Raw genomic sequence first — 20,839 nt, 5'->3', positions numbered from 1 at the left:
CTAATTTCTTTCTTTTTCATCAGGTACCCGATAGTCTTTACAAAACGCTTCCTCGAAGTCAAGTGATAGGAGGCTAATGGTCTAATGATGATTGCCATGTGGTACCTTACAGGAAACCTGCTTGTGCCGTGTGAAATGTGCCTATAACACACAGTGCATTTAGACATTACTTCACTGTCACTCTTGGTAGATTTGACATACCCTATGTTAATGCTGAAAAAAGGTGGAATTTTATTACATATGAAGTGGTGGTCTGCATCTTGCCATTGCAAAGAACAGTGACTTCTTAACTGAGGATAAAATACGGTGTTTGAAAACAGCATTCTCACAGGCTAGGAAGCCCTTATTTGTCTAAACAAGTCTAAACTTTATTCTCTGGTATTTCACCCATGTTTTCATTTTGAAAAAGTTCACACTATGGAAACATTGTGCAGTAGACACCGGTACATCCTTCACTTAGATCACCAGTTATCAATATATTGCCACCTTTTTCTGTCTTAGAAACATAGGCTCACAGTGAATGTATGTACACACGCATTTGAGTTTTGCTGAATCATTTAAGATTAACCTTTGGAATTACGATGATTCAGCCATAAATACTTTAGCCAGTATCTTCTCAGAATAAGGATATAATACAGTTGTCACACCCAATTTAACATTGATAACAATTCTAATATCTAATACATAGTCTGTATTTAATTTTCCCCAGGAATGGATAACGTATCCTTTGTAGTTGTGTTTTTTAAAATAATAGCTTTATTGGGATATGATTCACATACCATACAATTCACCTATTTAAAGTGTGCAACTAAGTGGGTTTTGCTATAATCAGAGTTGTGCAGCCATCACCACAAACCAATTTTAAAACATTTTCATTGCCCTAAGAGTAAACCCTATGCCCCATTAGCACTGCTGTTCCCTCTCCTACCTGCTAGCCCTAGGCAACCACTAATCCATTGTACAGATTTGTTTTTTCTGGACATTTCATATAAATGTAATCATACAATATGCAATCTTTTGTAACTGGCTTCTTTCAGTGTTTCGATTCCGAGATTCATCTATGTTGTAGTACAAATCAGTAGTTCATTCCTTTTTATGGCTGAATACCATGTTTCCCCGAAAATAAGACCGAGCTGGACAATCAGCTCTAATGCGTCTTTTGGAGCAAAAATTAATATAAGACTCAGTCTCATTTTACTGTAATATAAAACCAGATATAATATAATGTAATATAATAATACAATATATAATATTAATATAATACTGGGTCTTATATTAATTTTTGCTCCAAAAGACGGATTAGAGCTGATTGTCTGAGGTCTTATTTTTGGGGAAACGGTAGTATGTCGTTACATGGATAGACCACATTTTGTTTATCTATTTATCAATTGATGGACATTTGGGTTATTTCTACTTTTTGGCTATTGTGAATAATGCTTGTATGAACACTGGTATACAAGTTTTTGTGTGGATACATGTTTTTCTTTTTCTTGGGTATAGACCTAGGAATGGAATGGCTGGGTCATAAAGTAACTCTAACTTTTTGAGGAATTGCCAGACTCTCTCTAAATCAGCTGTACCCTTTTACATGCCCACTAGCAGTTTTGTGTTTTTTTTGTGGGGGGGGGGGCGGTCCAGGATCCACTCAAGGATCACACATTGCATTTACTAGGTTGGTGCAAAAGTAATTGCAGTTTTTGCAATTTTTAACCTTTTAAACCGCAATTACTTTTGCACCAACCTAACAGTTGTCATGTCGCTTTAGTCTCCTTTTATCCAGAACAGTCCCTGTGGTCCTTCATGTTAGTGACTTATTTGAAGAGTTCAGGCCAGTGTTTTGTAGAATGTCCTTTAACTTGAATTTGTCTGATTGTTTCCTTATGATTGGATTCAGGTTAAACATTTTTTTCAGGAATTCTTCATATCTTTAATATATCAGGTGGTACTTCATGCCAGTTTGCCCCATTATTGGTGACTTGAATTAGATAATTAAGATGCCAGATTTCTCCCTTGTAAAGATACCCTTTCCCCTTTATAATCAATAAGTAATCTGTAGTGTGATATTTGAGACTGGGAATAATGCTATCTTCAATAATTTTATACCCAGTTTCATTGGTGATCCTTTGAATCGTTTATTACTAAGGTGGTTGTAAAAAAGTGATTGCTATGCTGTAATTCTTTCTACATGGTGACATTTTTCTGTGAAGATGAGTACCCACCCTTTAAAAAAGTCTTAGTGCAATTTTCTCATTCAATGTAATAACGATTTCTGTTGTTACTCATTGTGATGCACAAATTCAGCCCAAATTTGGCTTCTGTGTCCTGTTGGCCTGCCCCATCAGTCTTTGAGCATTTCTTCACTTTCTGGCACACAAAATGCTTTCTTTTCATGCTTACCTTGTATTTTCTCCACCCTAGTTTCCTCTGTTTACTTTCAGGTATGTTCTATTCATATATATAGATGCATTTTCCTTCTCTGCCTGTTTTATTTTTGCCTAAATGGTCCTTCCTATGTATTCCTACTTCTCACTCATAACTTGGAGATTCTCTGCCTCATTTTTCTGCATTGTGTTACAGTTTATGAATACACCATAGTTTATTTAACCAGTCTCCTTTTGATGGATAGTCTTAATTTTTTTTTGCTTTTACAAACACCGCTTTAATGTATAATATTTTCATGTCATTTTGCATATTACTGTATGTGTTTGTAGGATAATTTCTAGAAGTGAGACTTATGAGGCAAAGGGAATGTGTGTTTCCAATTTCAATAGCTATTCCTCACTAAAGCTATGTTCCTGGCCGCGATGAGGGTGCCTGTTCTTCCTCCTCTGTGCAAGCAGAATGCATTACTAAACTTTTTCTTCTTTGCCAATCTGGTAAGTGATGATAACATTTCTTTGGTTTAAATCATCTTCCTGTTGTAATTAGTAATGTTGAATTTCTTTGAGTTAAAATTTATTCTCCATTTTTTTTAATCTTTTAATTTTTAATTTTTTTAATCTTTTTATTTTTGAAGGCAACTTATATTTCCTTTTTGTGAGTTCATTCATATTCTTTGTCCACTTGTGTACAAGTGCTTTTTGGTAATGCTGTAAATGTCGTTGGTCCATCAGGCTGACTTCCTAAGGAACAGTCTCTACTGACTCCTGTCTGAGCCAAACCTCTTCTGATTACAGATGCCAGAAACTCGTTAAAACAAGTCTATACAGAAAGGGGATGTTCCCAAACCCGGGTGCAGCCGGGCCTCACAAGAACTGCCTTTGGGACCAAGGTGGTTGTCCTTTCTGTCACTCTCTTGGCTGTGTGGCTATTTAATTCTCTGTTTCTGTGGACCAGTTTTCTCTGTTTCTTGTTGCACTTGGTAGGAAATGGTTATCCAGCCATGGAAACCAGCCCCAATTTCCAGCAGAGAGAATATCACTGGACCCTTTTGGGTCAGGTGTCCGTCGCTGGGTCAGTCAGCTGTTTGGTGCCAGGCTGAGGGGGCACGCAGAGAAGGAGCTCAGGCTGGCCTGTTCCTGGGTCTCAACTGATGGCTCGGAGCCTTTCACTATATTCTCAGGATTATTCCTTCTAAGCACATTACTTTGAACCCTTGCCATTTGGTTAGTTTAGCCAGAAGGGGACCATCCGTGGCAGTGCTGTCTGGATGAGAGGCTGTCAGCAGAGGGTCTCATTGCCTCCTCCAGGCAATGTGGTTGGTCTTTAAAACAGTGGTCTGGGCTCACATACCCTTGGGGTGGGAAGATTCCAAGGGGTACCTACCCAGCCAAGGACAGTTGTAAGGGAATCAATTTTTAGGCCCTGAGCTTCCATTACACTTTCTAAAATTGAGCGGCCTGGGAACACACCTGGCCCCAGAGTTCACTGTAATCTTTTCCATCCTATGAAAGGAAGGCAAACCACCTGTGCTGGTCAGACCACCGAATGTTGCCCTGGAGTAGAAAAACCATCTCTGGGATGCCATGGGGATAATTCCAAATACTGGTAATGTGGAGAATGTGACTCCAATGACTGGGTAACACATCTTTTTGCAAGTTACAGTTGTCTGAGTCTTTGCTTTTAACCAAATTGAAGGAGGAAACAATTGAGTTGTCAGTTGGTCATTAAAAATAATTTTGATAATTAAGAGATGACTTTTGGTATTTAACTCAGGAGTTCATAGAATTCAGAGACATTGATTGCTGTAACAAACCTTCCATTTCCATCTATTTATGAGAACAAAGTTTCTCAGTGTTTAATATCTATAAAAATGAAAAATAGGGATGGAATTGGTGCTGAAACTGTCTTACTTTGACAGTCAGCAAAATTTATCCATGGAAACATGGACCAACTCCCTCCCTCGGGATGCATTTCTAATAAAACTTTGCTCATATTTGTTATCAATATTTATGTTTTGTTTTGATCAAATATGTACTAATTGTAATAATGCAATCTAGAATAAAATATTTTTTAACACTTGGAGCCTTATGGTTACAGGAAATGAACCAAATTTAAATTTTAATATGTTGAAGAGAATTAGAAGTACTATCAATGGGAGACTTTACAGCCTAAAAATATGTTACATAAGGGTCACGTTTTGGGGGTAAAATTTTAGGTGGAGTGAAATGGAAATACAATTTCAAGAAGAAATTTCTGTCTTAAATATATATATATATATATATATAATCTTTTAAGGAGGGCGCAGCTCACAGTGGCCCATGTAGGGATCGAACCGGCAACCTTGGTGCTACCGGCACCACACTCTAACCAACTGAGCTAACCAGCCACTCTGAGATTTATATTCTTAACTGGATGAAGTTAGGTGTCTAATTGCAATGGTATTTGCGTTCCACTGGATTCATTTATACGAGTCACTTAATAGTTTAAGCCATTATTTACAATACACCAGAAACTGTACTCTTTGCAACTATTTTAACTTACAGTGAAAAGTTTTAGATGTTACATATGCAAAAGGGCACACAGATTTTCAAAATTCTTTTGGGTGCACAAGAGCAAGAAATGTTGTAAATGGCTACTTTAAAGTTCTCCTTTGAAAGAAGTACCTACCTACCCCTCCTTTGTTTTCTGTCAGCCAGATTCGCTTTCAGGGTCTGACTAGCTTTTCTTCCTCCTGGTCCCTCATCCAGTGGGACGCTGGAGTGCAGCTCTCAATGGCAGGGTGAAGGTGGCAGTGGCCGGCATTCTATGATTTATATACTTGTTGTCCCCTTTATGAGTGTGGCTCTGGAAGGCTGCCCAGCTCTCTGGCCCATTGATCTTCAATAGCCAGGGGTTACACCAGGGGCAATAGTGATTGATGGCTGAGAAAGTCTGGTAACTATCTGGTCCCAGTGCTTTAATAGTTTATTTGACATTTGACCGCACATATTCTGGGTTGATCAGTCTAATGTAGCACCAAAGACTGCCCCTGGCAGGTTGGTTGAAAAGTGGGGCCCTGGCTTTAGTGCTCCTCTCATCGGGTTTGTGGGTTGCCATCCTTGGTCGTCCAGGGCTGCCGCTGCCCCATGGTCATCGAGGAGTTCCACTACTCCTCTGCTGCTTTCAGGTATTAATGTGCAAAAACACACACTGTTAGGTACCAGGGACCTAAAGATGAATCACATACCTTTGCCTTTGTATGCAAGCACTCTGATTATTTAAAAATTAAATATTTTTAAAAATTATTTTTAAATTAAAATTTTAGGTCCTTTTCAGGATGTCTCTCATCTCTTAGGGTTGGTAAACCTTTTGGCCAAGAAAGTGTCTTGTTATGGAGGAATTGTGCTATTATCCCTCACCGATGCGAACTGGGGAACTCCTTGGGGCTGATGGGATTTGGTTACTTTAGGACAGGCTGCCCCTGGGTGGGTGCGGGTGCAGGAGCCTGGCTGTGGCTTCTGTTCTGGGAAATGTGTCGCACTGTGGCTGGAGCGGGTCTGCCCTCAGAGTTGCGAGGGCAGCATCAGTTGACCCTTGCTCTCGTTACATGAGTAGAGCAGCGGGTGGCTCAGCCACCTCCCCAGGTAGTAGTAGAGCAGATGGGTCATACTTACGTAAGCTTGAATCAGGAATCCCGACGATGCTGTGGCTCCGGGGGCACAGGGTGCTTTGCAGCTGCAGGATGTGTCGGGACGGGCGGCTGGAGACCAGCTGCTGCTTGCGCAGTGTCCGGAGTCCGCTAGAGCTGATGTCCATGGAAGCTGCTGCTGCAAAGTACTAATGGAAATGGGCAAGCGGGGCGGCTGGAAAAGCATTCTTTAGATCACATTTTTTTCTCCAAGTGCCGACACAGCCTTCCTGGGACATCATGCCTTCTGTCTTAATCTTGCCCATGACATGGAGCTTTGTTATGGTCACATGGCTGTACCTCAGGGCCAAAGCACAGGTCTTTCCCACGCCCAACATGTACTAGCTAGAGCGGACTCTGCCAACTCCAGATGCCACATTCCGATGGCAGTTGGCTGGAGCTGGCTGTAAGAAGTGGTGTGGCAGCCTCCCAGTCAGCAGGGAAAGTTTTAAAAGCAGAAACTCATTGCAGAATGGCCTTGGTACAGCTACAGAGTACACCTGACAAAATCAGGGACCTTGAGTTTTCAAAGGCAGAAAGGGAGTGAGGCTGGGACGAAGGGCCCAGGTGAAGTGCTAGGAATTGGCTCAGACATAGGGGTGTTTCCTGCGGGCATCTAAACCGGCAGGAAGTCTGCACCAGGGCTCTTCACACCATTTCAGCACTCCAAAGGTGAGAGAGAGAAGTGGGAAGAAGGCAGGTAGGCAAGAGCAAAGTGGAGGCGCTCAGGCAGAGTCTGGCTGTACCAGGCTTATACTGACGTTGTCGCAAGTGGAGCCTGAGCCCCGGACCCTGGGGAGAGCCAAGGAAGGAGGCAGCTTGGTTGTCAGCTCAGCCAAGGCCTCTCCAAGGGAGGCCTGGCACAGGTTATGGAAGGGCCTTGCCACTGGAGAGGGTGGGGAAAGATGGAAGATGTTCCATAATGGGAGAGTACCTGTCAGGTTCCACATTCACCCTCCACAACTCCCTTGCTTAGGCCACAAAACCTCCTTGTTAAGACAGCAGGTTGGTTTGAAAATTGAGTTGCAGCTGGATGGGTTGCTGTCCACTTCACAGTTCAGTGGTGTTTACTTAAAGCCATCCAGAGACTAAATCTCTCAGGGATTTATTCTGGCAGAATAACTAAAGAGAATGAAGGTAAGCTTTGTGTTTCTGGCTAAGTCTGTGTTGCAGTTGGCATCTCCAAACATGAATGTCATTAACCTTTCATGAACCAACATTAAGTGCTTTCGGTTGTCATTCTAATTAGAGTCGAGTCACACAGAAGAGCCTTTGTTTATACTTGGTGTCAGTTCCCTTTTCTCCTGGAATGATGTCCTTTTGAAGAAACAGTCGCTTGGAAAATCAGTTCATAACTGCCTGCCCGTCCCTCCTAGTTGGGTCCTGTTCATTGAGCATCAGAAAGAGTTGTGCCAGAGGAAGTGGTCTGCCACTGCAGCAGGAGGGCTGAGGTAAGCAGTCACTGCTAGTGGTTGGGGGCGGGGTGTAACTTGCACAGATGTGTCCTGTGGCTACCGGAGGTAAAGTTAAGGAATAGCTGAGGTCGCCTACCCAGCCCAGGCTGGCTTGGACCGGCCTCGGGGGAGGACCTGGGGAGCTGAGGTGACGCATGGGTCTTCCCAGGAAGGCCATGTGCATCAAGAGGGAAGTGTGCCACCCTTTGTGATACTGTGACCAAGCTGTCTCTGAGCCTTACGCCTTGGGAGTGGGTGGCCTTGCTCCTGCCGAGGGATGGGGCAGAGGCCTGATCTGCATCTCCTGAAACAGCCAGCACTCCAGGCTCCTGTCTAGTGGCCACAGCAGGAGGGGTGGAGAGAGTGGTGGGATAAGGGTGACCCTGCCGTAGGACTTACCTATGCCTTGTCATTCAGATTTTTTTCTATTTATTTTTCTGAGTGATTATGGATGTAGTGTGTTACAACTGAGAAAGAGTCTCGCAGTCAACCCCGGATTCCGCAAGGAGGACCATTCCAGGCCCCCAGAACTCAGGAGGAGAGGAGGGAGATCTGCTTTCTTCAGCTCCAGGTCTGGACAGAGGTCACAGGTGCTGACTGTACCCTTACTTGTGTATCTTGGGGATGTGAATGTTTGGTGGGGACCCTGCTGGTCTTTGCAGAGCTCTGCTTCGTGCTGTGCTCTGGGATGTGGGCCAGATGCCATGACAAAAAGAAGGGGCAGCCTGACTTCCTTTGTGAAGACAGTCAGGCCTCAGGCTTCGTACCCAAGAGCAGTTCGGGCCTGGGGTTTCCTGGCATTGTCAGCTGGCCTGGCCATTTCTGAACTGGGTCCTGAAGTCTACTGGCTCTTATTCCTGATTCCCTAGTCCCCTGGGCCACCTTTGGCTTCCTGCAAGTTTGACTTTCTTCCCTTCTGGGCCATCAGGTACCCTGTTGTCCTTTCCCACAGGGCTTTTCCATGAGCAGATCTGGGGTTCCCTGAGGTGAGGCACCCTGTCTTCCTATCAGACTGGGGACTTGCCCTGTTTTCACCATCAGTAACCCCTATGGCACAAACCATTCATTCTGTAATCTCTGTGTGCCAGTGCTATGTTTGGCAGTAAAGACCAGAGAGAGGTGACACTGTCCCTGGCCTCCGGAGGTCACAGAATGATGATCACAACCAAAGTGCAACGCAAGTGTCCAGAGGCAGGGCCCGGGCCCACAAAGGTGACGGCAGCAGTGACAGGGACTGTTTATAAAGTACATAGAACACGCATAGGTGGTTTCCAGGAAGGACACTGGGCCTGAGCACTGCTGTGCGAGCGCATCTTGGATGTGCAGGAGAAGGGGTGAGAAAAGAGGAACGGCAGCACTCCTGACGAGAGAAGGCAGCTCAGGCCAGCTCACGAGGAACCTTCCTGGGGCCCGAGAGCACGGACTCTGTTGGTAAATTGTGAGTGTGTGTGGCTGTGTGGACTGGGGGGCTGGATGGCCACAGAATCCAGGGTTCTTTCTTTCGGGTCTTTTGAACCCATACCAATATGGAGGACATATTGGGAAAGGCATTGCAATAGTTAAGAGGTGTAAGAATTCAGCTGAGAAATACTGAGCACCTGGGGAGCAGTGGCAATGGGCCTAGAGAGAAAGGAGGCATCTCAGGGATGTGAAGAGGCAGAATGAACACAGTGTGACAGTCAGAGTAAGGGTGTGAAAGGCTTCCAGGGTGACTCAGCTTGGGTGAGAGGAGGTGCAAGGCTTGGGGGAAACAGGGCAGGGCATGTGTTTTGGGGGAAAAATGGATTGCCTGTGAGACTTCTAGGCAAAGAGTTCTGGTAGGCAGTTGGGGCCTGTACTGGATCGATATAAATTTGAGATTTAGTGGTGGAGAACCATGGCTGTCTGTTACATTGTTAGGGCGTGTATGTAAGAGTGAGGAAATAAAATGGGGGAAATACCAATATTTTAGCAGTGGGTGAAGAGGAGAAGAGCCTGTGATGGCTCAGTGGGGTATAAGAAAAGAAGGAACACAGACGTAATGTTGTATGAAAGATGCCAGACACAAAAGAGAACATAGCGTTCGATTCCATTTATGTAACAGTCAAAAGCAGGCACAACGAATCTATAGTGATGGAGGGAATAGAGGTTACCCCTGTCCGGGGAGCACTGGCGGGAGGAGGGCTCACCAGGCAGATTCGACTGCTAGAAATGGTCCGTCTTCATCTGGGTGGGGGTGTGTATGTGTGGTACGTGTATACACAGAAACGTGTGGCTTTGTGCACTTGACTGTAAGTTATACCTCAAGTAAAATATTTACAAAATAACAAAGTAAGGAAGATGGAAACGTGGGGGAGGAAAAAGAATGTTCCTTCCACTCTTCTCACTTCTTGGTTGAGGCGCCTGCAGTAAAAGATTAACAAGAGAAAAACAAACATGTTTATTAACATGTTTTCCTCGTGTGTACCTGGGACATAATCCAGGGATGAGGAGTAATTTCCTGATGTGGCTTAGAATTGAGGCTTAAATGCCATCTTGATAGGGAAAGGGGAGAGGCCTCGTAGGGGAGAGTAAGTGAGTTCTGGGAAAGAGGAATGGGTCCTTAGAAGAACTGATGGGAGGGATGGTAGTTTGTGACAACATCTGTCTGACTCTGGTGTTCACTTCTAGTCTCCTCTCCTGTGAGAGTCGATCTTCCCTGGCTGACGAAACTCCCCGGGAGGGAACTTAGGACAATTGAGTTCCTTCTGGAGGGTCTGTCTTTAGGCAGATAAGGGGAATTTAGAGAAAGTTTCTCCCTGAATCTGCTGTTTTTCAAGTGCCAACAACTCAAATAATCAGTCGACTGAAGTGGCATATTTTGGGGTGGTACGTTCTGCCACCCTTCAGAAGGAAGATGGAAGGAAGTAGGAAGACAGGAAAGAAAGAAGGAAAGGAAAAGAAGGGAGATAGAGAGATAGGATAGGATAGGATTTTCAAGATAGAAGATGACAACGTGTCACTCAATTCCCAGAGGTTAAGCCACTGGGCTGGCTCCATGAAGTGGCGTGGATATGGGCTGTGTCCTTGGAGGCTGCGCCCTGCCAGCCCACCCATGTTCGCTACCGTGTTTCCCCGAAAATAAGACTTAGCCGGACCATCAGCTCTAATGCATCTTTTGGAGCAAAAATTAATAAGACCTGGTATTATATTATTATATTATGTTAATTATACCGGGTCTTACATTAATGTTTGCTCCAAAAGACGCATTAGAGCTGATGGTCCGGCTAGGTCTCATTTTTGGGGAAACACAGTATGTGTGTCCCCAGTGCTGGTGAATGAATGGCATAGAACAGACTCTAACATTGAATCAGAACGGGGAGGAGCAAAGATCCTCAGGTCGAGGGCGTAACTGAGAAGCCTCCCAGGCTTTGTCCGTAGCTCCCAACAGTGCAAATGGCCACGTCTGTGGTTTCCAGAGTCTCTCCCCTACAAGTCCCTGTGTTTGATACTGTTTAATAAAAATGTAATTAACTATAATTTAAGAGAACTTCCTTCTATTTTAATGTGAGGGTTTCCCATAGAAACCACTTCAGCAGTGGTGGCTGTGAATGGCAGCTTTATTAATGGAGCCATCTGCAGGCTTTCCTAGTTTTCCTAACAATCTGTCGCATTGCTCATCGCTTCTAGTGTGAACATTGTTTATTGTGCTGGAGGCCCCAGCCAGTCATCCAGAGGGGACAGCTTTCCCTGCATCCTGGTGCAAGCGGAGCCACTCTCTCTCATGCTCCTTGAATGCTGACCGCACAGCAGGGGCAGGCAGAGCCCATGAGCTCAGTAGCACGTTTCCCTGTGGATCAGATGCTCTCGGTGGGCCAGTGCCATGTTCTCTTCTTTTAGGCTGAGACCAGGGAGATGAGGCCTTGGGCCAGCACAGACAGACGGAAACTTACCGAAACCCACAATGAAAAATGTCTTTTTCATGGCAGCCTTTAGTTTATGTCCGATTCCTCACTTGCCCCCAAGGAAGGCTGACCCATCAAATGGGAATGGTTTGGGTCTCATTGCTCCAGGGTCCTGTGAGGGCCTGAATCCTAACATTCTTCCAAGACAGAGGGACTCTTGGCTCAGCTCAGAATTAATTCATCTTCTAAATGGAAATGTCAAAGCCTGGCAAACAGTAAGCCACATAAAAATAGATTTTGCCGATGGAGCCGGGGGCCTGTCAGTCTCATGGGAGAAAGTCTGATCACCTAATCTCAATTTTCCAGCAGAACTGAGGGCCCTGCTAAAGGGTGGAATTCTTTTTCTTGTCATTTTATGAATTCTAAATAAGGGAAGGTGATTCAGCCCAAACACCTGAGGGCAGGCGGCGGTGGTGGCTTCTGCAGGGGGTTTCCGAGAAAGGGAGTGAGCACCAGTGACACTCCCATCAGTCAGAAATGAAAGAAACAGGAGGGAGGAGGGGACAGAATCCCCCAGCAGAGGAAGAGGACACCAAGAAGGCATCTCCTTCCCTCGCTGGTTATGCAGCAGGCACCTCTCAGTGGAGGGCGAACCAGCCGGAGAGTTCTCGGTGCCCTCGGCTTGTCTCTTGCCCTGCTCTGCAGATGCTGAACTTCACAACCAGGCCTCTGACCAGCACCCCTGCCCTTGCTTGGGGCTCCTTCATGCTCACACTACAGCTAGGCATTCGCTCAGCCCCCCTGGGAGCAGAGTGGTGTCTGGAGACGCCACAGAGAGCAAGCACCCAGTTTCACAATCAGCGGTGGTGCATTTGACCTGTAAGTGGTGTCACCTGACGTACACAAGGACAGATGCCGTGTTAAATTTTTGTCATATTAAGGCCCATTTTCTTTTCTACACAACCTTCAAAAGCATAAAGGGAATATAGTCTCTATGTTATTTTTTAAACTTTTAATTGTGAAATAATTATAGACTCACAGGAAGTTTCAAAAAGAGCACAGTCTGGTGAACCCCTCCCTCAGCTTCCCTCAAAGGTGACCTCTTACATAATATAGACTGTTAAGGCCAGGAAACTGACCTTGGTGCGATACTGTAATGCACACTGCAGGCCTTCCTCAGTTTCCACCAGTTTTGCATGCGTTCACGTGTGTAGTTCTTTGCAGTTTAATCCCATGTATACGTATATTCACATAACCACCATCCCTACCAAGAGACAGACTGCTCATCACCACAAAGGAACCCCTTGGGCTGCCTTTATAGTGATATCCCCTCCCCTTTGTGTCTGTCCTGACAACTACTACTCTGTTCTCTGGTTTTGTCATTTCGAGAGTTATACAAATGGAAGTAATACAGTTGTTAAACTTTCAAGAATGACTTTCATTGTGTATAATGTCCTTGAGCTCTCCAAGTTCGCATTTATCAGTACTTTGTTCCTTTTCTTTAATTTTTTTCCCCTTCTTCTGCCTCCCCCCCCCCCCAGCCCCAAACTGTTGTTTCTCAGTCTAGTTGTGTAGAACACAGCCCCTGGCCCATGCTGGTATTAAGAGCCTTGCGCTCCCCCGGCTGGGGCAGTTGGTCACCGGTCAGCCGCTCACAGCAGCTTTCCAGGTTGCTGGCCACTCACACTGGTCACCGGCCACTCCTGGCAGCACACGGTAGCCCGTGGCACCCACAGCAGCCCAGCTCCAGGGAGAGCCATTGTTCACAATCTTAGCTGTAGGGAGCGCAACTCACTGGCCCATGTGGGAATTGAACCGGCAACCTTGGCGTTAGGCGCACGGAGATCCAACCACCTGAGCCACCGGGCCAGCCCTGTTCCTTTTTATTAAGTAGTATCCCACTGTATGGGTTCTATATTTTTAAAATATTACAATTTAACCTTTTGGATGTTATCTATTATAGAATTTATACAATGGATGAGTGGTTTTAAGAATACCAATCCAAGATTGCTTAACAGGAATATTTACTTATCACATTTCAAATCATACACTATAGCATGTAGTTAGAATTTTCTAATTTTGAGGAAACTTGACTTTGCAGTATACTAATTCTAAAATATACAAGGCTGTCTTACTACCTTTCTGGGTTACAGGCGCCATGAAGGCAGGGGCTGTATCTGTCGTTGTTGGATTCCCTGCCGAGCCCAGCACAGCTTGCATGAGGCGGGTTTGTGACATACACCTGATCAATGGATGATTCCTTTGGATCCTCATCTCACACACATGCCCCAGGATTCAGACTGGCTACTACTTTGAAGGTGTTGGCAGCATAATAGATTTTTATTGTGGAGAGACTGCAGCCTATAGAAGGAAGAAAACCTGCCTTATCTGGACATCTGACTTAGTTACGTGAACTGCAATCGAGTTCTGTGGATGATACGGTAAGAGAATGTCAGCTTCTGGTTTCCTGTTTCCAGCCCAACCCAGTGTCGGCTAAAGGGACATCACTGCAAAGGCAGGCAGAGTGCCCGTGGTCTTTCCCGGATGCATTCTGGCTTGGTAGCTATGTGAATTGAACATTAAGGACGAAACGGGATGACCAGGTATGAGGGCTTTGCTTTTCATTAGAAAGTCATTTTTCCTCCCTGAAGTCATTTCTTCTAGTACCCGCTTTGTTTTCCGTTCCTTTAGTGAGATGTGGTTAAACTCTGCCAGGAGTTAGAATCGGCCTCTGGAGCCGATTTTGTGTAATCCTGATGAGATGTTTAGTCCTCAGGACCAGCAATTATCCAGATTCACCTGTCAATGGATGGCTCCCTAGTGAAGTCTATTTTCAGGACTATGTGTTCACATTGCTGAGGGAGAGAAGATGCGAGATCAAAGCCCTGTGGCCTGCATGGGGCTGGCATGACCTCCGGGCTTGCCACAGGGAGTGTGGGGTGGGGAATGAGGACAAAGTGGAAAAAGCACTTGCCAATGACAGAAAGAAGCTGCCATACTTTTTTGGTAAAATGCAAACTGCTCATGGAATGGAAAGAGAGAAGTGTCTCCATACCAATAGGTTTACATTGAACATGAGGGACCGAGGACTTGTGCCCGACTCTCGCCAATGCAGGCAGGCAGAGCGGGCAGCAGCTGGCAGCAGGTGCCAAAGGACGGTGTTAGAGCCTAGTAGCTCCTCTGCTCTGTGCTCTGGCTGTAGGGATGGCAGAAGCGACTTGTGCATGCTAAAGGTCTCTTCAACTTTGTGACACTGTTCAGAGCCCAAAGCCACCTTTTCCAAAGCCTAATCACTTTCTGTCGTTTTTCTTTATGCTGGTCTTAAAGCCTTCTTACCAGAAGTCTAACCCATTTCATTCTTTCTTGTTGTTAATAACCACTAAAGTATTGTTCTACAGAGAACACCTACAGTGCACCCCCATGGTGGCTAGCAGCCACAGGGACGCTGGGGGCAGGAGGCCCTGGCTTGGAACCTGGGTGCAGCCCCGTGCTGTTAGTGTAACCTGGCTTCTCTGTTCCTCGTTTCCTGGTCTGTAAAATGGAGGTACTCAAATTTAGGATTGAAACGATTGAAGGAGTTTGTGAAGCACTTAAATGTTAGCTATTATTGTTGACTAACATTTAGTACTATGGATGTGCCATATTGTAATCATTGAGCACTTAGGTTGTTTCTTGTTTTTGCCCATTTCTTCACGTTTTCTTCATCCTTTGAGATACAGAAGTGGTACTCTTAAATTTTTCTGCCAGATTTCTGGACTGGTAAATTAAAAAGAAAACCCAATAAAAATGTATTCAGTTCAATAAGCTATGGTCTCCTGAGGACACTGCCTTGCATACAGAAATAGGCTGACATTTCCAGAGAAGACAGTGAAACTTACTTTCCTCCACTTGGGATTTCTCTTTTTATTCCTTTATCTTCTTTATATCGGAGCATTTAAGGTTATTGTATGAGTCTGTTAATGAGGGCAGAGTAGAAATTCCTTTGCAAAAAGCGTAATTAACGAAATTATCTGAGACCTGGTGAAGAGAGCAGGAGCTGCCCCTTGACAACGGATTGTATTTGTTTTTGGTGGGAGAGGGGAGTGCCTGGTCCTTGAAGATGACCCTTGGGCATCCTAGGCAAAGTGGGCTTCTCCAGCAGAGCCTGGTGTCTATGACATTGACACAGACGTGCAGTGACCTCACCTACTCCTGGGCTAAGGCTTCAGACTGACTCAGGCCCTCCTGCTTCCCTTACCTCCTTTCCAGAATCTCGGGGAATCTTTATCCTCATCCTTTTTCTTCTTGCTCCGTCTCTGAAGACTGTCTTTCTCGAAGTTTAAGCTGTGAAGTTATACCACATGAAGTCCTGGCAAGGCCCTCATCTCGGTAAACGAACACAGGCCAGTTACTAGGTCTCACCAGCCCAGCCCTGGCCTACAGGGGACACTCCCCACATCACAACTAAATGAGAGCCCGGTGTCCGGGGCAGGAATGGCCGTAGGTGCTCCTCCAATGGCAGCTCTTCTTAATCCAGGCCCTACACAGCTGCTCTTCAGCCTGTCTCCTGTCCTGAAAACGTGTTCTTGTCTTTACTCTCATTTCAGTTCCAGCCTTTAAGCTGGAAACCTAGTTCCTTCTACAAGTTACACCAATACCTCACTACATCCAAAATCTAATTCACTGTTATTTCCCTATAAACCAGTTTTTTGTGTCCCCCTTATCATTAAGAGGGAAAGTCACATTGTTTAGTGGGGTTGCTCTGGTGCCCGTCAGCTGCTCTGTGTCAGAATCGGTAAAAGAGGAGTTCCTACCCTAGGAGAGCCTCTCGCGGGACAGCACAGGCCCCTGGGAGAAATGGCAGGTCTGGTTCCAGACCACGGCAATGCAGCCAGTCACGTGCTTTTTGGTTTCTCAGTGCATATAAAAGTTACGTTTATGCTATACTGTAGTCTGTTAAGTGTTCACTAGCAATATGTCTAAAAAAACAGTGCACTTAATTAAAAAATACCTTACTATTAAAAATGCTTACCATCATCTGAACCTGTTGGAAAAATGGCGCCGATAGACCTGCTCGATGCAGGGTTGCCACAGATTTTCAATTAGTAAAAAAATAGAATATTTGCAAAGTGCACTAAAGCAAGGTATGCCTGTATATGTGAGTGACGGTGAACATATGCTCATAGTCACCAGAGGTGAATAAGGTCATGATGAAAATCATTTCCGTGATTGTAAAATTGGGGAATGGATGTATGGCATACTCTCAGTCTATTCTTAATGAAGAAAAATATGTAGCAGCCAATTTATGGTTGTGGTGTACACAGGATCCGTGTCACTAAGCAACAAGGGAGATGGAGAAAGCAGGGGCTATAGTGTCCTGCTGGGTTCAAGGATTTCACAGAGGCAATGGAGTGGGGTCAGGCAGGTAACCAGGATTATCTAATGTTTAACATTAGAGAAAGTACAGACATGAAATAAATTAAAATGGAGCTATTCCCCTATTAAATGGAAGCACAAATCAGAAGTAATTTCCTCTAACATTATGAAATGGAGTTTGTTACTGCCAGAATAGTTGTATCCATAGCAGCGGCCATGGTCAACTGATAATTATACTGCTGGTTCCCATGACTGTCCAAGTGGAGAGAGAGTTAAGGCACACTTAGAGACAAATGAAACATTTCGATGATTTTTATTATTTAATCTTCAAAATTTTCTGCCACGAGACAGGAATGCATGATAGAAATGGCTCAACATCTTCACATGAAACACTTGGATTCATTTTCATTCACAAGTTTTTCTAAAAACATCTACAATTTCATAATCCCACCCATTTCCAACCATTATCACAGATTTAATTGACTGTTAAACAGTAGTTGCCAGCAATAGAGCTGGAACGCTTTCTGCGTATTAGTAGTGTCTTTTGAAACTACCACCCAAGAGTATCACGATTATAAATCTCACTGTACACAGCAACCCCAAAGGTGACTGATGTCCCCACAAACTCCCTGCTTCTCATGGAGAGCTGCGTCCCCAGGTACTTGAAGAAATGCTTTTTCTCCTCTTAGAACTACTCATTCATCTCATCGTATTTTTCTTGCAGGGGAGAGCACATGCCAACCTGATGATTCAGTCACCACTGCTAATGGACAGATATATCGCCTGATACTGACTGATGCCCTCTGTAACTAGGGACAGAATGTTCTGAAAAAAGAGGGGTTGCTTGGAATCTATATCTCTTCTTTTGAAGAGAACTACTTTGAGGTTTTTATTTTTTGAACAGTTGTAAACAAAAGGAAAGAGATATACACGGACATATATCTATACACTTAAGAGACATACACTGAGTATATTCAATGTGGCGTATATCTGCTTCTATAGATACACAGAGTAAGTAGCTACACTCACCCCTTCACACATACCCACACCCTTACGTACAGCATGTGAATATAAATGTTGTGAGTGTCCTTGGGAGTTCACTGGAGTTTGTATGTTACCAAATGATGACAAAATACCTGATTTGTATTACTCCTGAGAAGATACTAGAAGGGAATGACAGTTCTGATGCACTTTGGAATGGCACAATCACGTAAACACTTGCATACATACTTAAGACTTCTGAACTCATCCAAAGTTGCTAAACATGATCTAACCAAAAAAAAAAAAAAAAAAAAAAGATATCAAAACAATGCAGCAAGTTAAAAAATAAATCAAAACAAAGTTTTTTTATAATCCAAGTATAAACAAACATATAGGAAATGCATTATTTGTAATGATTTTTAAAGTAGGAAACACATACTTAAAAACCATCATATGACAAAACTTAAAAGAAACAGCTATCCAATGCACAATAATACATGCATTGCCCAAAACAGCAGAGGATAGCCACATTAGAATTGCAAGGCTTATAGCAACTCCACCAGAGAAAAATTACCATATATAGCAAGTCTGTTAAGTATACAATTGATTAAAAAAAAAAAAAAAAATCAGTTATTCACACTTCTGTAAAAAAGAATTTGCAATTTGCTGAGTATCTTATCCCTCTGTAATTAATCTGTATAAAAATTACAACAAGCCAATGAACTTCAAGCACCAATTCAATCATTTAAACTTTACTGTATTTTTTCCCTATTACCGCGGGAACAAGTTATGTTGAAGGCTAAGCTAAAATTAGCCAAGTAGTTATTACAGTTTGGTTTTATAGGCATGCGGTTTTCGTTTTCCATCCACTCGAATCTCGAATGCCAAACATTTAAAATGTTCAGGCCAGCAAAGGAATCCTTGGAGGAACCCATTTCTCTGAATATCAGTGGTTTAATATACATTAAAACCTCTTTAACAAACCACTGCTTTCTTAATTTTAAGATAAAATAGATTTGCACACAAGAAACTATGAGACGGTTCCTCATTACGACTTAGAAAAGGCAGCACCTATCTAGTAGACTAACAAGCACATCTGGACATCTACTGGGAGTGTAGGAAAATTCATTATTCAAGAAGGCAACACCACTGCCTGTGGCAATCGTGAAGTTTTTCTTAACTAAAAAATTTCTACGAGACACTTGGGGTGGGAGGATCTCTCATTAAGAGTTTTTTTTTCTTTTTTCTGATTTCCTTTTCTGCATCAGGAAAAGAGTAGCACAGTCTGTGCCAGTAGATGAGTAACAGTGTTTGTGATGCCTCTGTTGTTCCTGAAGAAAACATGTTCAGATAACAAGGGTTTTGTTTTAAATCAATACAACTGCTGTTTTTGTTTCCAGTATTTACATACCACTTACATACGTAGTTATTTCTGAGACAGTGTGTCAGTCTTTCCTACTATTAAGTTTGGTTAATCAACACACACCAAACTGAACCTTTAGGTCCATTGCATTTGAGAGGATGAAGGTAAGACTACTGAAGAAAGCAGATCACGTGGAAACCCAAGTCTCGATCAACAGTGATTCTCCCTCACTTCCCGGCCTGTTACCTGAACTCCAGCTAAGACCACACGCACTGAGGTCCTGGTGTCAGGGCAGCAGCGAAGGAGCTTGCAGGTCCTCAGGAAGCGCACTGTCCCCCTGCTGCCCCCTCATCTCACCGGACGGCTCTTCATAGCCAGCCTCGCCCAGCTCTTCGCTGCCCCCTTCGCTCTGCTCCTCACTGTGGTCTTCGCTGGGCTCCACAGTCTGTTCCAGGCTGTTCTCCAGAAGTGTAGGAGAGTTGCTTATTCTACTTTCTTCTTCAGCTGTCTCATTTAAGGGCTGCGAAGGAGGCAGCGTGGGAGTATCAGATCGCATGGCGCTTTCAGTGGAAGAGATGGGGGCTTTGGGTAGGGTGGTATCCGCTACAATCTCGTTCTGAGGCAAAGATAACTTTTCCACAAGTTTCCACTGAATGATGCTCATGTCTTTTCCACCAGTTGATATCAGGTGACAGTCACTATGAGTAAAGCTGACATTGGTGACATGGCTGCTGTGGGCACTGTACTTGTGACTGGGCGCCTGTGTGAAATAAATCAGAACATGAGACTCATTCTTTACGCGGCTGCTTGGAGCAACAGGGTGACTAAGCTCGTGAAACAGGTCATTCAAATCAAAGCCACGAGTCCTCAAACCTGAGGACTAAAGCGAGCAGTAATTTACTTTTAACACCTATTTGTATGGGTGAAACAAAACAATTAGACATCTATGCATTCAGACGATATATATATATTATAAAAAATAAACATCTGTCTCTTCTGGATGTCAGATTGGTGTACTTAGTAACTGTTCCACGGCCAGGGAAGAACTGACTAGGTTGGCAGGATTATAGGTCCCTTAGGAAACAGTCCCAGGAATTTTATAATACTGATCATGCATATTGATCATATAATGTAAATCATACATTTATAACATTGGTCAACAAAATATTTTAATATGCTTAGAAATTTAAAACTGCCAAAAATAAAAATGAACAAATGGACCGTAAAAATGAATAAAATATCATTAGCTAGCTGCCTTCTGTAACTATCTTCTTGACCTGGATGAGGAAAGAGAAGATAAGCAATGCCAGCTCGGAGGCTTACAGAGGGCCCTGTTCTCCCCTGTGCGTTGCAGTAGCAGGGACAGTAATTAGTAACCCTACAAATATTTTCTTGCCACTGACACAAAATTATCCCCAAACAAAAGGCCCCACACAGCTAGTTTGTATGAAAGTGATTTTACCTTTGCTTTGGAGCAGGGGTACTGAAACAGATGGACTTTGCAGAAGTCATCAGCCACAGCGATCACCTTCCTGTTGTGGGACCGCACCAGTGCATTGATATCTGTCCCATCGGATCCTTCTGGCCAGACACCTTTCATATGGAAGCACAGGGGCACAGAAAAATTAGCCTCAAAAATATAACTGTGAGGCTACACAGGTTTATTTAATTTTAGATACTAATTTTCACCTGTATTCAAACTCTTAGCTGCTATTAGGTTGGAGCAAAAGTAATTGCAGTTTAAAAGGTTAAAAATAATTGCAAAAACTGCAGT

At 43.9% G+C, this 20,839-nt stretch overlaps 2 protein-coding genes across 12 annotated transcripts in view; one reads left to right on the top strand and one right to left on the bottom strand.

Annotated features, from left to right (window-relative positions):
• The first annotated feature begins 65 nt into the window (after positions 1-65).
• On the top strand, positions 66-17,571 carry LOC109461104 (uncharacterized). 8 transcript variants are annotated; one of them, XM_074331923.1, is made up of 7 exons: positions 66-2,876; positions 3,177-3,271; positions 7,299-7,500; positions 7,946-8,093; positions 8,768-8,934; positions 13,520-13,807; positions 17,446-17,571. In XM_074331923.1, exons 2-6 carry the CDS (start codon positions 3,217-3,219, stop codon positions 13,599-13,601), a joined length of 654 nt encoding a protein of 217 aa, XP_074188024.1. In that variant the 5' UTR covers positions 66-2,876; positions 3,177-3,216; the 3' UTR covers positions 13,602-13,807; positions 17,446-17,571. The 8 variants fall into 8 exon arrangements, 6 of the variants coding, with proteins under 6 accessions (XP_074188024.1, XP_019612628.2, XP_074188025.1 ...); XR_012496308.1 differs by lacking the exon at positions 66-2,876 and adding an exon at positions 12,072-12,245 and having other exon boundaries at positions 2,971-3,271; positions 7,946-8,074; XM_019757069.2 differs by lacking the exon at positions 66-2,876 and adding an exon at positions 12,072-12,245 and having other exon boundaries at positions 2,971-3,271; positions 7,946-8,074; positions 8,592-8,934.
• Positions 17,016-20,839, bottom strand: part of EML4 (EMAP like 4) — a 141,051-nt gene continuing 137,227 nt past the window's right edge. For 2 of the 4 annotated variants that reach the window (XM_019757062.2, XM_074331922.1), the window contains 3 exons: positions 20,528-20,658; positions 19,312-19,825; positions 17,016-17,990 (listed from right to left, as the gene is read on the bottom strand). In XM_019757062.2, the coding sequence (XP_019612621.1) occupies positions 19,352-19,825; positions 20,528-20,658 (605 nt within the window). In that variant the 3' untranslated portion in view covers positions 17,016-17,990; positions 19,312-19,351. Of the gene's footprint in view, positions 17,991-18,017; positions 19,826-20,527; positions 20,659-20,839 lie in introns of those variants that run through there. The other 2 variants (XM_019757066.2, XM_019757065.2) reach the window with 1 other exon arrangement.

This window comes from Rhinolophus sinicus, linkage group LG05 (assembly GCF_036562045.2).
Source record: "Rhinolophus sinicus isolate RSC01 linkage group LG05, ASM3656204v1, whole genome shotgun sequence".
In the NCBI taxonomy this organism is placed as follows: domain Eukaryota; kingdom Metazoa; phylum Chordata; class Mammalia; order Chiroptera; family Rhinolophidae; genus Rhinolophus; species Rhinolophus sinicus.
The sequence above is the reverse complement of the archived record's forward strand: the minus strand, read 5'-3'. Positions and strand labels throughout refer to the sequence as shown.